Genomic DNA, 16035 nt, shown 5'->3' on the forward strand with positions numbered 1-16035 from the left:
GATGCAGACAGACAGGCATTAGCTTATGCATTTTAAAACATAATTTATCCCGCATTAAGTCTTTGTCGCAGATGTTACTGCATATATAAGTCCAACAGGTGTCCGACAGCTCATATAGCAGGATGGTGGCATCAGCGGAGGGTGTGATGTGCTTTTGAAGCTGCATTTTGAATCGGAGAGAGGAAACTTTTTTGTGCCTCAGCCAGAGATGCATTCACGCTGAACAGTTTACAGAAAATACTTGTAATATATACCAATCAGGCATAACATTATGACACCTTCCTAATATAGTGTAGTTCTCCCATGTGTCTCCAAAATAGTTTGGACTAATGAGAGAATGGACGTGAGCCTTGTGAGGGCGTCCTATAGTGTCTAGTAACAGAATGCTGTTAGTGGGGGGCCTCTAGGTCCTATTGGTTGAGGGGAGGGGCCTCTGTGGATCATTCCACAGATACTGGATTAGTTTGGTATATAATAAATTTGGAGGCCAGGTCAACACTTTGTGCTGTCATTATGAGTTGTTCCTAAACTGTTTTTGTGTGTGTGTGTGTGTGTGTGTCAGGCTGCATCCTGCTGGGGATGGCTCTTCCCACCAGTGAGTGTCATTGCTATGGGGTGGGATGGGGGTGTCTGGTCTGGTCTGGTCTGGTCTGGTCTGGTCTGGTCTGGTCTAGGTTGGTGGTGCATGGCTAAGTAACATCCACATGAATGCCATGTCCAAATGTATCCCAGCGGAACATTGTATTGTCACAAGATGATCAATGTTATTTACTCCTCCAGTCTCCTTCTCCTAGCTGGATGAGAAGATCAAAGCTACGTTTCATGTGTTGAACAGTGACGCTGGAGCTGGATTGTTGTTATCTAAACCATGCCAGCTGTCTGTCTTTAACATGAGCTGGAGCGCAATTAATTTCGTTTGTTTTTTGTTTTTTTTTGTACGAAAGTGAACTGTTCATTTACAGGTAGGTGTAGTCTCACTAGGTTGCTATTAAAACCATGTGCATATTCCTTTTCTTACTCTCCCACAGTGGGGCTTATTGCACAGCTTTGTGAGAACCCTTCCTCTTTTGAAAGCAGGTTCTTGACAATGCCACAAAAAAAAATAAAAATCGAGTCAAGCCCTGAATCGTAATCACTCGTGGCTGAATATACCCTCTTAATAATGTCTGCCGTCAGCTATTAAACAAATTCTGTGATTGCTTTAAGAGTCAGCGCAGTCCAAAAACATCCACCGCCGTGACCACTTATTCTTCCTCTTCATTAGAGAGACTTCAGTCAAGAGTTACAAGTGGTTCAGAGGCAAATTCCAGCTTGTTTGCGCGTTTGATTGCATACCTGTTTGTTAGTAAGTGTGATATTCTTTCATGGGAATGAGCAGTGCTTTTATGTATCTGCTTGCACGGTTTAGTTTTGTGGGTGAGCCCCAGTGCTCAGGGCAGCGTCTCTCTTCTTTCACAGTGTGACAGTCATGTCACATCTGGTCTGCCACGACCACAGGCACAATTAAGGCCTAAAATAAATGGGTCATGCAGACATGCAATAACGTAGCATGACGCTAATATAATAATACAACAATGAGTAGTTTGCTTAGCAGAAAATGGCTTAGGTAACGTTTTTATAACTCACAAGCCTCAGGGGGAAACTAAGGAAACGTAACAGATGATCAAACGCACATTATGCACTTAATTTAACTGAATACACTAAGACTATAAACTATATTTTAGCTACAGTGGACAAATATGTAACTATATATTATTATCCAATGTAAGATTTCCCTTTTGTCTTTTGTAATGTACAGTACCCCTGTGCCTATTCAGTGTCTGCTCTATTCATGGGAAGTTAGACTCTCAAGCTCTGCCTGAGTGATAATCAATGGTCTATACAGCCACTTTACTTTCCACCGAACATTTAATGGAGTGAGAATAAGCCTTTCAAATCGGCTGTTGGCTTTTTCAGGCAGCTGTGCGCTCCGGAGGTGTTTCACGGCACGAATAAGAGAGGTGAGCTCCTGACCGCCGTCCACGTCGGTTCATTCGCTCACAGTGATGAAGCAATTAACGGCGTATATTTGACACTTTAAATTTGAGGCCCTACGAGGAAAAGAGGCGCTCGTATAGCTGGGAGTGAGCCACGCACACTTGACTAGTAATGCACTCGAATGTCTGATGCAACAAAATGTGATTATATTCCTGGAAACTGCGGGAATAGTGGAATGAAAGGTGCACTGTGTTTGGCCTGATGGATTTATTCCCCAGTTAAAGTGTCCCGCTGACCTACTTGGCTCAGATGTTTATCGCGCACCAGCAATGTTCTGGTTCGAGTGTGCCCTCGGGACTTCATTGCTTGTTACCTTCCCAGTGAGCATTTACCAGATGGCAAACCCGAAATGTTCTTTTTTTTTTTTTTTTTTTTTTAGTTATAGTGAAGTTGTCCGGCGCTTAATATTTATGTATGCCACTATTTTAACTGAAGCCGAACAGTCAGCGAGCAAGCACTTTAAAACCATCAAATCTGTCAGTTAGTTCATCATAAATATAGCTGTTAAAGGATTTATCAGAAAACTTAGTGAAAAATAAATCAATAATTAAGCTATTTTTTGGTCTGCACCTTGTAAAATCGATTGTAAAATTGCCTGTGGTAAGCTCGTGAGCGCACTCCTCCCGCTCGCTTTTTCGCTCAGCTCATATCTCACTCTGAACATCTGCAGTCGGGAGGTGTTATCATGTCCATGACCTTGACTCTCCTCCCCGGAGACTGCTTCACCGTGCACTGAGTGTTTGGAAGGATGTCGGAAGGAAGAAAGAAACACTGACTTACAGTATTTTGTGTTAAGTTTTTTTTTTTTTTCATAGCTTCCCTGTGATTAAATCCACATGCATGCAATTTAAAATCAGCAGGATTTAAGAGAGAGGACAGTCGCAGACACCTTGTCCTGGCCACACACAGCCTCAGAAACACGCTCTTGCATTCCTTCCCCCGCATTCTTCAGTGAATGACAGTGTTCAACTGTTCCGCTTAATTGCAGTTTATACAGCCTGAGAAAGAATGTCTGGCATTTATTGGTTCTCTGTGTTTTACTTTACCAATGAACGAGTGTGTGTGGGCGTGTGTATTTGGAATACTTGTCTCCAGAAAGGATGAGCGGCACGAATGGGCGACATTTTCGGAAAGATGCTCGCTCGCTTCGTTGCCGAGACTAAGCCGGGTAGATCGGCGTCGCTCTCCCGTCACGATCGTAAATACGGAGCAAGGACCAGGAACTTGTTAGCTTACCTTAGCATGAAGAGCAGAAACAGGGAGGAAACGGAGCCGGGGATTTAAAGGGGATTGTGTGCTGGAATATTTCTTGGCAGGGAGCAGCTAAGCTAAGCTAACTGCTTCCTGACTTCATATTTAATAGTGGTTTGGATCTTCTCGTGAGGCTCTTGGCAAGAAAGCGAACCAGTGCACTTTCCAGCATGTCAAAGTATTCCTTTATTGTAAAAGATCATCTGTTCATGAGACTTTTTACTCGCACTATGTGTTTCTGTGGCTTCCTCAAAGCCACACTTCTGCACTGTGATTTAGACGTACTGCCAAACAATAGCGCGTTTATCAACCTTCATAGCGCTTCCTATTCAATTAGTGGCCTGGCACACTTCTTTCTTCTTTAAATGACATGCTGAATGATATGAATATTCACAGCTGACATTCATCATCGTCAGTTGTTAAAGTTAACAGGAGCAGATAGGAGTTTTTTAAGGTCATCGTTTTGAGTTAATTATTATTCAGCGTGGAGGAGAGTAATTGTAAGTGGACATGTGGACGGCTTTCAAAATAGCATTTGCTTTGAGGGTGATTTCGTCTTTTGTGTGCGCGGAACCCTTTCACTGCAGAGTCTCCACGGTTTCACGAAGCAGGTCCCCGCTCTCTCCCGCAGCCTCTTTTGATAAAGCGTTGGATCCGCATTAGTCAGAACTTGGCCTCGGAAGAGAAGATTCCTTAGATGTTTTGCTGACATTTCAGTATAATCAGATCCGCTTAGAATACCGAGCGATGCGCGGCAAACGCTTGTGTAATATCACCCACTTGATACACTAATATTTTGCGGCGGTGAGTTAAGTGCCACGGAGTCCGACAGCTGTCTGGTCTGAGTTTGGGTGAAGTGTATTTGAGGATAGAAACGCTGGCAGCCCTCATTTTGCATTCAGACAGAGGATTCATTCTCTCAGTGGAAACTCATGCTTAATTTTTATGAAGCTGACACTGACAAATACGGAAAAGTGTCATCACCAATCCGACTCTTGCCGGCTGGTCAGTTAGAAAAGAACATTTTTGATTTCTGACTAAGAACGAAGCACTTCTGGCGTTTACATAGCTGTGCTTTTCCCTCTTCTGGTAGCATTGAAACACGTGCTGTCCTTGGACTCACGAGGGCCGTGCCGTGAACTCAGAAGCTTCTGGAAATCTCTGTCTCACCATTAAAACTGTGGGCTTTGATCCACCATGTAGCCCGTGGGTCAAAAAAAGGAAAACGGAATGTTTTTTACAGACTGAAACAAAAGGATTGCCTTAACAAGACATGGCTGTGCCATTTATTACATGCTCTTGAGCCTCTCGCAAAATCCGCCAGCCTTTATTAGCTGCTCCTGACTCCTGCTACTCCAAAGTGGAGTTTGGCACTGGAGCGCACACAGTCCCCACAGGACCGCACGGTGGACATTTACCACCACTTTGGATCTGGTTGTCTTGGAGTCACAGAGCAAACTGATTGTGTCACGCAGTACCAAAGGGTGAATCTGCGCTGTAGTCCATGTGAAAAGGTATCACCCACTGCTTTTCTAGTACTTGCTTGTTTGGGCGAACCACAAAGAGACAAATATGCGCATTCTTCACACAGAGTTGTGAACCTCAGTTGAAACCTGTAGCCCAAGTTTGGCTGTGATATTGTCTTTGAGTCTTTCTTTGGTTTAGATCCAGACTGTCATAGAAGTCCTTTCATACGCTCTAAATACAGGCAGTATGGGTTCTGTATACGACACTGGGGTGGGCTGATCCAAGACCACCAACACTGTAGTAAATTGCATTCACATTGTGTTATTACAATCTCAGCGCTCATGATTTGTTATGTTAAAGCCCCCTCCTTCCTTCTTTATCACCTCTTCCTTCCCTCCTCCTTTTCCTCCCATAATTTATCCCCCCTTGCTTTGTTTTATGCCTCACAATTTGAATAACATACGAAATACCTAGCTTGTTATCCCAACATGGCCTTCTACATTTTGATTCTCCGGAGAGACACGGAGTTCCAGAGAAAATAGACCCCACTCCCCCTCTTTTCTCTTTGCCTGAGACGAAACTACACAGACGTCTTTAACAAGACAACAGAACTGCCTCAGGGAAGACTGGTTGAGGAAAAGAAAAAAAAAAAAACATATTGTAGGTGTGCAGGTGCTACAAATGACCTTTGGTGTGTATGTATGTTCTCCGCTGTGCACCTGTGTGCATGTTTTTGCATACTGATTTTATACTGGCTGCTGGCCCTTTGCAGATAAAGCCTGGTCTTTTGGGGTGCCACTTGTGGCGGGCTGATATTGCCTTTCAGTAATGCCAGGGAGCTTAGGGAGTTGCATGGACCCTTAGGCATCAGCCCAACACAATTAAGAACAAGGGAAGCAGCATGTGTGTGTTGTAAACAGGCTCTGAAGGCCACAGTGGCTGCCTTGTTTATATTGTTCTGTTACCGATTTAAACGTCTAGACAGTGTGTAAAATTGTACTTAGATTATTTTTATGTTTCCGTACAATGGAATAGGGTGGTGTTGCCTTTCTGTTTTATTTCTTTATGTAGTTTAAGATTGTCTTTCTGATTGATTCAGAATTCTTTTAGCATCAAATGCGACAGAATTTTTTTTTCCATTTCACGCAAAATCCTGGGGTCAGAGACGACGTAGATCTGTGTCATTGCCTTGTGCTTTTGGCGAATCATTTTTCTTTCCCCAAAAATGTCTGAAAATGCCTGCTGGTCTGTCAGTGCAGCATTTTGGTTTAGTCATCCGTGGTGCCACATAGGTCTGACGTACTTTCTGCTCTGTGGCGAATAAGGCAGCCTTACAAAATCAGCAGGGAATCATTATGCTGGCTTTTTTTCTCCCCAGTGTATGTTATCAGATCAATTTATTTATTTTGTTCATGCAAACAGTTGCGCTGGAAGTAGTAGTCGTAGCCATGGTTACAGGCCCCTTGGCTGCATTTGCACCATACCAGTGCAAATAAAAGTTCTGCTGGTGTTCTTGTTACAAAAAACTCCTGGGTTCCTGGATATTTCTGAGCAGTCTTTTAACTCGAATAATTACCTGCGGTGGAAATCAATTTTGGGCAAATTTTTCCTTCATTAGCCTGCAGTCTTTTCACTAGATCAACCACTTGACAGCCCTGAAGAGTGAAAAGGAGACAAAGGATGCAAATCACTAAAAGAAATTAGAAAATATAATGGCTCAGGCAGTGGGAGGGATTATCACAGCAGTCCACGTGCATTTAGTCAGACTGCTGCCGTCCAAATAACGTGAAGCTTCTGGATCAGAAACATGCAAATGTCAGTATATCTCCCATATTTTTTTAATGATAAGCTTGCATACTTATCGTAAGTCTATTGTTCCTGACTTTTGGGCGTAAGGTAGGGGGTTGCTCTTTGCCTATATTGTCAGATTTTCCTTTATAAGCCTTTGGAAAAGACGTTAAATGCCGATTTGTGCAAACACATGAAATGTACCACTCTGCTCAGTGGATCAGAATCTCACCCGTTTCACAATGCGTGCGTTGTTGTTATCTATATGGGTAAACACTTGTCTGTGTGGGATTTATTGGTTGCAGCGGGAGTGTAGGAGCTCATCACTCTCTAGCATGGTGGTGATTATCTGCTTTACAGGGCCATTGGCACATTAAAGCGAGACCTGCTGAAGGCTGTGTAAGCTGCTGTTTTGCAGCAGCATGAAAGAACAGAAAAGTGTTCCCACAGCAATAAAACGAGTGAAAAGTGGTTGCATGCCTGGCCATAATGCCACACGTCCTTGTCTTATGCGTTGTCTATGTTTTTTGGGAGGTTAGCAGTTCCTAGCACATGTATTTATGCATTTTGTGTTGGAATTATTTAGATTCTATATAGGAGTTGCTGGTTTACAGAGTCCACTCCAGAGTCAGAAAATAGCCAAGGAAGAAAAGGCACAGAGAATAAGTGATGGCCTGTGTGTGGGCTAGTGTGTGTGCTTGACTATGATGAGGGTTGGAAAGAGATGAATGGAATGTAAGATGTTCAGAGGCATTGGAGTTGTGTACCTGGTTCTCATTAGGGAGGTTTGCTTTGTCCTCTGCCTCCCTGGGACTCGTTCCTGGGCCGTTTCCATGAGAAGACCAACATGATTGACACCTCAACAGTGTATCAGAGATGAGAGGTGCTTTTTCTGGTTGTTAGTGCGGTTGGAGGTATTGATTTGTATTTCTGGGGCTTATTAAACAACTTCAGAGGCTAAAATGAAACGGCTTCAAAAGGTGAACATGTACCATTAATCACTACAGCAGATGACTGCAGCAGGATGGATGAGAGTGTGATGGCTAATGCTTAGAAAGAGCATTCAGAAGAGACAGGCATAGAAAATACCACAGTGGCACTACCACATGTAGAGCTATAATGAGATTTTTCTAACATATTTATTTCCCTGCTCATTCATAAATTGTTCTTTGAAAACGGAATTACCCTTAGGACCCTGTTGTATGCCTTCATCCTGCTGTTAGTTCTAGTAGTAGATGTTTCAGTACATTTAAAACTACTAAATATTTAAATTGGTGAAATGAGTGCAGATATTTACAGCGTTGTGGTGGTGGAGTGGCAGATAATGCTGTTACCCTATTCCAATTCAGCCTCAAAGCTCGTCTCAGAAGGTTTATAGATATATATATATATATATATATTTATGTTTTTGCAAATGCATTCTTGGAGGCAAGACGTGTTTTGAAAGATATTACTTCCCGGGGATTTCATGTGTCAGCATTGTTTTTTTAATTTACCATGCCTCACGGGGATTCAACTGGTGAAACAAAAGAGAAACGTTTGATGAGGGACATGTGTTTGTGGCGGTAATTATATTGTCAAACTGGATTATTGTTAATGCGAGGCACTTACACAGCAATAATAATGTGCCATGTCTAATTCCTTTAGAGCGGCTGCTGTTTTGATTAATGCTCTTTCTTACGTGAAAGGATTATTTGATACCTTTCACAGTGGCCATTGTTGTGTTTAAAGTAACCAAGCAGCTAATTTAGAAATTAAATATATACTTCACCCTTGCACCTTTCTTCCACCCCCAGGGTCTCGCCTTCGCCAGGAAGACTCCCCTCCTCGCATCGTGGAGCACCCTTCTGACCTCATTGTGTCCAAAGGGGAACCAGCCACTCTCAACTGTAAGGCAGAGGGCCGTCCGACCCCCACGGTGGAATGGTACAAGGATGGGGAGCGCGTCGAGACGGACCGTGACAACCCCCGCTCCCACCGTATGCTGCTGCCCAGCGGGTCGCTCTTCTTCCTGCGCATCATCCACGGGCGGCGGAGCAAGCCAGACGACGGCAGCTACGTGTGCGTTGCCCGAAACTATCTGGGCCAAGCGATCAGCCACAATGCATCCCTGGAAGTAGCCAGTAAGTTCTGTATGTGTGTGTGTCAGACCTGAATGAACGGCTTAACGGGTCTGAGCAGATTCCTTGTTATGCAGAACCGTACAAGGAATACTTTGAAACAAATACTTGGCAGGTGATTGGATTTATACCATCCACCATATTCTAAGAAGTGCTTTATGCTTCTGCATCAACATGACTGCATAGCTATGGTGACAGTCCAGACCCTACGCAGACCCTAATGCCGTAGCCTGGCATGCACCCCAGATGTGTAACTATGCACCATGGTGACACAGACTGCAATATCTGCGACTGGTCCGCTTGGTAGTTGTGTATTTCCAGTTTAGAACGATTGACTGAGGAGGTTTGTAGGTACAAGCATTTGTACGACTCCTCGCCAAAATGTCACTTTCAGTCACCTTGTTGAATGTGAAGCTAGGTGTTCAAAGTGAAGCAGCATGTAGAAACAAAAATAAACCTGACTGACAAGAAAGAGGCAGAGCCGACTATTGTTTGAACTCATCAGACATAATTGGCATCAGCCAGTGTAGCTAGTTATCATGTTTATAGAAGATCTCTGCCATGTTTGTAAGGAAAAACTGGCATCCTACCTAACCCTGACCCTAACACTCCCAAGCTGTCTGTATCCTTCATACGGTGCAGGTAGATGAAGTTGTTTGACTGTGAGCTCATAGCTTGGAGCCTGGCAAGATGGATTCCTGTGTGATTTTGTGGTCTTGTGATCTCCTGAGAATCCAGCTGCCTCGTAAAGTAATGGCTCAGTAGCCACATGAACAAATATCAGTCACCTAAGCTTAAGTTAAATTATTTTCCCAAACACCCGATGATTAGAGGTTTAAATATCTGTCTTAATAGAAAGAAACTGCACAATAAAACCTTCAGATAATACTGTACTACAACTACTACTAAAACTTTTCTGTTAAATTTACTTTTCGTTGAAGTTTGCATTCTCAACCCAAACAACTGCATTGATCTAATTATACATGAAACATAGTGTATAAATCTAAAACCCCTCAATGAGGGTCAGGTTTATGGCTGAGAGACAGGTGGAAATGCACCGTCAGACATCAACATGCAGCAGCTGTGTGTCTGCTTCAGTCCCCAGGTCTAAACAAGGGCTGAGTGTGTTGCTAACAGGTGACGGTTTAAACACGCTGAATCGTAGCCTTGCTAGTGTCGAGGGCGGGGTGTTGCTGGTTAAGCAGCCCTTTAACTGCAGTGTGTCTCGGGCGGGAATCCATCACACTGCATGCAGCAGCCAAACGTGTGTGTGTGCTAGCTGGAGTGATGGAATGAAAGCTGTGGAGAAGTAGGCAGAGGGCAAAGAGCAAAAGGTCAGGTCTTACAGCCGTCAAAACGGGGTTAGTGCAGATGGTCTGTGAATCCCAACGGAGCACGGGTTTTTGCAAATCCAAAAACACTGGGATCACTCCAGATAATAGCAAGTTAAGAATACACTGAAAGACGGACATGTTACTGACAAGGGTTAACCGCTACAGCCGTGCCCTCACACACTGCATAGCTCCTCATCATTTTCTCTCGATCCCCCTGTTCTGCTCAGCTGCGTCAGCTTGCATCGCTCTCCCCGGGCTCGATCTCCCGGGCATACATCAAGGTTTTAGAATAATAATTCCCCTCCACTATCCTCGGCACCCTTTGAATTATAATGAATGAGATGGTCAAATGGTATCATGGTAATGCTAGATCAGCGCTCTTATCCTGAGAAGCTAAGCCCTCTAGGGGGAGACTTTATTACTCGCAGTTCGCTAAATTTACTGCCAGGTTTTTAAGGTCGAGGGGGGAACACAGAGAGGACTTGTTGAAGCTGCCTGGATGAATTATGTCTCCCAGCTTCATCCTCCAGAGGTCACACAGATTCATGGGTCACCCTGGGGCTAGGTGGTAAAACAGTATACCCTTTGGCAAATGCTGCTGAGTTAAGGTGTTTAGGAGAGAACTGCGAAGCTTGGGAGTGTTAAAAGGAGCGCTGACCTTACTCAGCCGATAGATGTGTCCAATAATTGGTTTAGTGTTGCTAATGTGATAGTAATTTTGTGTATAATGTTGTACTTCAGGCTTTGCACTTTAAAAGGCAGCTGGCTTTTAAGTGACTGCGAGTGGTTACTCTTTTGCGTGTGTTTTTGAAAGATTTTGCTTGCACAGTGTCATTGAGTTGCCATTAATTTATTCTGTCTGTCAGTGAAAAGTCACACAGGCATACTGTGGTGATGCTCTAATAACAGAGCGGAATGGTGGATGGCCGTCATTTTCTAGTATAAAGGCATCTGAAGTGAGACTGAACGACCACACATACATGGCAATGGCATGTGATGTATACATCCCACAATGACTGCGTCATAAAATGCTTCCATAAACCCACATGCAGCATACATGTAAGCTATGAGCCCTTTGTTTGCTCTGTGGTGATTCACCCAAAACAGTATTTTACAGTTCATGACTGAAGCAATAATAATTCAGTACCATGACATTGTGGCCAACCTCAGTTCCATACTGCATGGATGTATTTCTCTGGTTTAGTCATCTGAGCAGCATGGGTGGAAATATCAGTGTTTCTGTCAGTTAGTTGATCGGTCATACACCAGAATGAAATAGCTCAACAGCTGTGGATTTCAGATGTTTTGTATAAACATCAGTGGTCCCTAGACAATGTCTTTGGGGATCTCCAAGCGGCAAATTCTGGGGTTTCAAAATGAAGCCAAGGTGGATGTTCCAAAAACTGCAGTTCCTCGAATGACTACTTGAGGTGGGTGCCAAGACCTAGGCAGTCTCCACAGACACTAAAATATTCAACTTTACAGCAGGACTAAACATGACAGGTTTTTGATTTAGCAGGCCCAGGCCTTCTCTCTTGCATCACTATACAACTGACGTCCTGGTTTTGAGTGAAATGTCTTGACGAACCTTCAGTGAATGTCCATGAAATTGGCTACACACGCTCATGTCTTCTACAGCAAAACTAATGTGATTTAGTACTTCTTTAGCAACTGTCAGCATGCAAATACACTAAACTAAAATAGTGACAAGAAAACATTACAACAGCTTAGCCTATTTGCATGCATTTCCAGTTCCAAAAAAAGAACAGGAAATTTTAGTTCTGTACAGCAAATAGATTATTTTTGTCTTGCATTTTTCAATGAAGAACATACACTGCAATAATACAGGCATGGAAGAAACATGTAGATCTTATTTTAAAAATGCATAAAACAGTGTCCATAGTTTACAGTATGTGCAGTGGCGTGAATTTGTGACAGCACTGGTTCACTGAATAGATACTTCAACCTTTGCATGTGCCCCTAAAATAAACATTAAAAGGTCACAGCTAATTTACACGACTGGTTGTGATGACTATTGTGTCACTTTATATAATGCGATGAGTTCATGGCCTCGGCTACCTAGGCAGAGGAAACTCTGTTGCGCGCTGACAAGAATCCCACACTGGTCATTTGATGTCTTATGGACAGAGTAAATGTGAAAGCTAATGTGGGTAATGAATTACTTATAAAAGGCTCGACTCAATTCCAAATGGATTCACTGTATTAAAACTTTCTCTGCTGCTGCTACGATTTAACTTAAATAAAGGACAGCTGATGAAAAGTGGGGGGGTGGCTGACAAAAGGCAGTGTTTGAATCTGACAGATGTAAAGTGATGGGACCGGGAAAGGAGTGACAGAGACAGACGGAGAGAAAAGTATCTGTCCTTCAAGGCACAGAGGGGAGACTTGTTTGCAGAAAATGGAGGTGACGTTGTAGAGACAGTGACAGATGTAATATGTGCTGGTGCCTGAAGCGTGACCACAGGGTTGGAATACTGTGTAAGCACGCACAACATCCATACAGGCATGTACGCACACACACACACACACACACACAAAGAGTAGTGGAGCCATTTTCGGAAAGTGAAAGAGATGAAATGAGAAAAAAAAGGAAAAAAAAGATATAACTTAGTTCCTATCCAATAAATGTCACAGAAGACACTCAGCATATTTTTTCTGCCTGCAGGGACCCTGGAGGACCCTGGGAAATGAACATATGTCCTATTGACCTCGGCCACTTGATTGAATCATGGAGCGCTTTATTGAGGTGAAGGCAAAGTCACAGCCTGTGCACTCTAAAGGTTATTGGATCGTAGAACAGTTTTTAGGCTCAGTAAGAGAACGGAATAAATGTTATTCTTAAACTAATTGGACGTTGCCATTTGCTAGAGGAAAGCGAGGCTCGTGGCAGGGCTGAAGGTTAAGCCACGACACTGCGGCGGCGAAGTAATGAGCCACAGGGAGAGACAAGCAGGCAGCCACAGTGCTCCTCACGCATTTGAAAGTATGATGAGAAAAGCACAATTGTCCCCTCTGATTTCCCTGTTTGTGTATTCAATTAGTCTTTGGCTATGTAAACAAATGCATTATTCATGCTGTGAACAAATGTGGTATGACTCCAGATTTCCTCTGTAACATTTGTCCTTTCTTCCCAACAGATGTTGTAGCGTTCACTTTATGCTTCTATGTATTAAAGCCTTCAACTAGTCATGACTTGACAATATACAAGAACCTGGAGTCGATAAGAAAGATCTGCATAATTTGGATCTGTGCACATTTCAGACCAGGTTAATTTTATCTCAGATTATTGTTAGTAGAATATATGGTAGAGCTGCTGTTGTGTACCACCCCCTAGATTATGATATAGAAAAACTGTGCACTTAATCACTATTACACAGTTTTATTCAGACTAAATTCAAATAAATAACTACACAGTCACAGGGGAAAGCAAAAGGAAAACTGTTTTAATAAACTTATCAGGCAGTTTTGTGAGTTAAATGTATTTTCCATCAGCTATTTTAAAATCCATCAGCTATCATTCTAATGGCAATTTAGCACTCACATCCAGATAGCCTACTTGTTTTTTTTTAAATTATTATTATTACTAGCAGTAAGCTAATGCACCATTTATTCCAGCAGGGAATACATCACAGGGATCCAGTTCACATTAATGCAAACATATCTTCATCAGTCTTCATTTGTTACCATTTTGGAATAAATAGTGACTTTTATTTAAATTATCACATTCTTTGAGATCGTCACATTAAATGTAAATATCTAAATAGGTAAAATCTTGATTCAATTTGTAGGTGACTCGATTCATACCACAGATATTTTTTCTCTGGATGTTTTTTTTGGCAGTTCAGTCATTGTACATCCTCCATGAACAGTAAGAGAAGGCACAAGTGGACATATGCTCCCTAGAAAAAACACATCAGTGTACTGACCGAACACTTTTCTTTTGCCGTAGCTCGAAAAGGAAAAGCTAGTGGAAACCATGTGGTAATTACATGAAGGCATTAACATGACAGACATGTCCACTGTAACACCATACTCTCTGAAGTGGATCATGGGATATACGTAGCTCCGTCATTCTGTAAGATTGGCAGCTCGAGGTGGGACCCCTGCTCTGTCTCCCCGTCCTCTCCTCTTTGATTGTAATCTTATGCTGAAAACGAGGGGGTTCAGGAGATGTAGGGAGCAGCGAAGACAGACGCAGATTCTCAGAGGTCAGATTCCCCTCCGTCTGCCCCCGTCCATTAACTAATGGCTCCTCACTTCAAATAGCTGTCACTGTTGCTGACAACATCCTGTCCGCAGTCACTCTGGATAAACGCAGCGAAAGATCTTAAGTGGCAGCCAAGCGGTATATCTCAGAAAAATTGTCAGTTTTTTTGTCCATAAGGAGGGGGAGTGATATAGTTTGATAGACAAACACTGACACGTTGTACCTGCTCTTCATTCACACAGTCAGATATTACTATTTGTTTCCAATTGCCTGTGACAGTCTATGAGAGTTGTGCTAGCCTCTTGTTCCTCATCCGATATACCACTCCCTCGTCCTCCCTCCGTTGGCCTATGGTTAGATCAGTCGGTGAGTAAGTATCACACTCCTGGGACCAGCTGGTTTGTGTTTACAGTGCGGAGACTGGGCCGAGTGTGCTGCTAGTATTATCTAAACAGTTTTAGTCCCTATATTCCCCTCGGCTCAGCTTTTCCAAGAGCCAAGATTTGTGCCAGAGTGTCAGGACGAAGGGAAAGAGTTTGTTTGGCTTGCAACGGCGTGGTGAAGGGAGAAGAGAGGGGAAGTACTTGAGGGCTTCTGACAAAAACCATATGGCTCCTGGATGTGTGGCAATATAATCAAAATGTAAAACTGGGCCTTTTGCATGTGTCGGTGTGTACACTGTATCAGAACTTTGCTGTATATCAAGTGAAAGGGGGGTTTACTTTCAAAACTTTTTTTTTCTTTTACAGACTATTGATTACTGACATGTAATAATGAAAGAATAACACAAGAAGACAGAAGGTGATTGTAGAGATGTGGCACAAAAGAAAATCTGCTTAACTGACATTCATATGCAGTAAGCTGGATGATGTAAGTTCCTCTACCTTACGTCATTAGAAACAGCCCTAACTTTTACTGTTTTTTGTAGTTAAGTAGGAGTTTGCCAGCTGATGTTTTTTTTCTCTCCTCGGCAAACTAATAGTGCAGGTTGTCAATCAACCACTGTCCACAGTTTATAGCGGAGCTGTTGTGTTGTTGTTAAGCTTTTGCTAGGAATATGTGTTGATGTTAAAGCCAAGCGGTAAAGCTAATACTGCCTGTAAGCTAAACATACTTGGCTGAGAAGGACCATGGGCCAAAGCAGACTCCAACACCTCGGCGTGATGTCCACTGAGAAGGACATGAGTGAGAGAGTGAAGGACAAAAAAAGTAATTAAAAGTAACTGAAAGGATGGAATGATGTTTTCTCTTAGGCATTGACCTACATATCTTTAAAGCTTTCAGTTTGGGCGGGGGGCTCTGACCCCCTGCTTAAAGAGTGGAAAGCAATACACCGAGCAGAAAAGAGTATGAAGTGTTTACATTCTCCCAACCAGCCCTCACCCGGGGGGAAAGTTTCAAGGCTGCAGTGCTGGTGTGAAAGGAAGTTGCTGAAAATAAGAAACATGTAAAAATAAAATAATAATTTAAAAAGAAAACAGGCCCCCGAAAGAGCCACCCCAACAAATGTCTTTGCTGAGGACTTTCGTATGCTTCCGGGTGCCCATATGTGAAGAACATTAGGCAGATGCTTTGCCGATGTTCCCCTCCTATGCCTTGGGTGTCTCTCCATTCTCCATTTTGTCTTCCCATCCTACTCCAAATCCTTTTAGGTATCATTTTGTTGTAGTTAATATATTCAGCTCTGATTGTTGTCTGGGAGATACTGTTTGGCTCGGCTCATTTCCCCTGATACTAAATTTTTTCCTTCTGTTTCCCGCTCGCCACTGAACTCCGGTACTGGTTGCGTTTCCCTGCATCCTCAGAGCAG

At 43.0% G+C, this 16035-nt stretch overlaps 1 protein-coding gene across 2 annotated transcripts in view; it reads left to right on the forward strand.

Annotated features, from left to right (window-relative positions):
* Positions 1 to 16035, forward strand: part of LOC125021441 (roundabout homolog 1-like) — an 86052-nt gene that overhangs the window by 24372 nt on the left and 45645 nt on the right. For both annotated transcript variants that reach the window (XM_047607514.1, XM_047607515.1), the window contains one exon: positions 8340 to 8666. In XM_047607514.1, the coding sequence (XP_047463470.1) occupies positions 8340 to 8666 (327 nt within the window). The remainder of the gene's footprint in view (positions 1 to 8339; positions 8667 to 16035) is intronic.

The sequence above is a fragment of the Mugil cephalus genome, chromosome 15 (genome assembly GCF_022458985.1).
Source record: "Mugil cephalus isolate CIBA_MC_2020 chromosome 15, CIBA_Mcephalus_1.1, whole genome shotgun sequence".
Classification (NCBI taxonomy): Eukaryota; Metazoa; Chordata; class Actinopteri; order Mugiliformes; family Mugilidae; genus Mugil; species Mugil cephalus.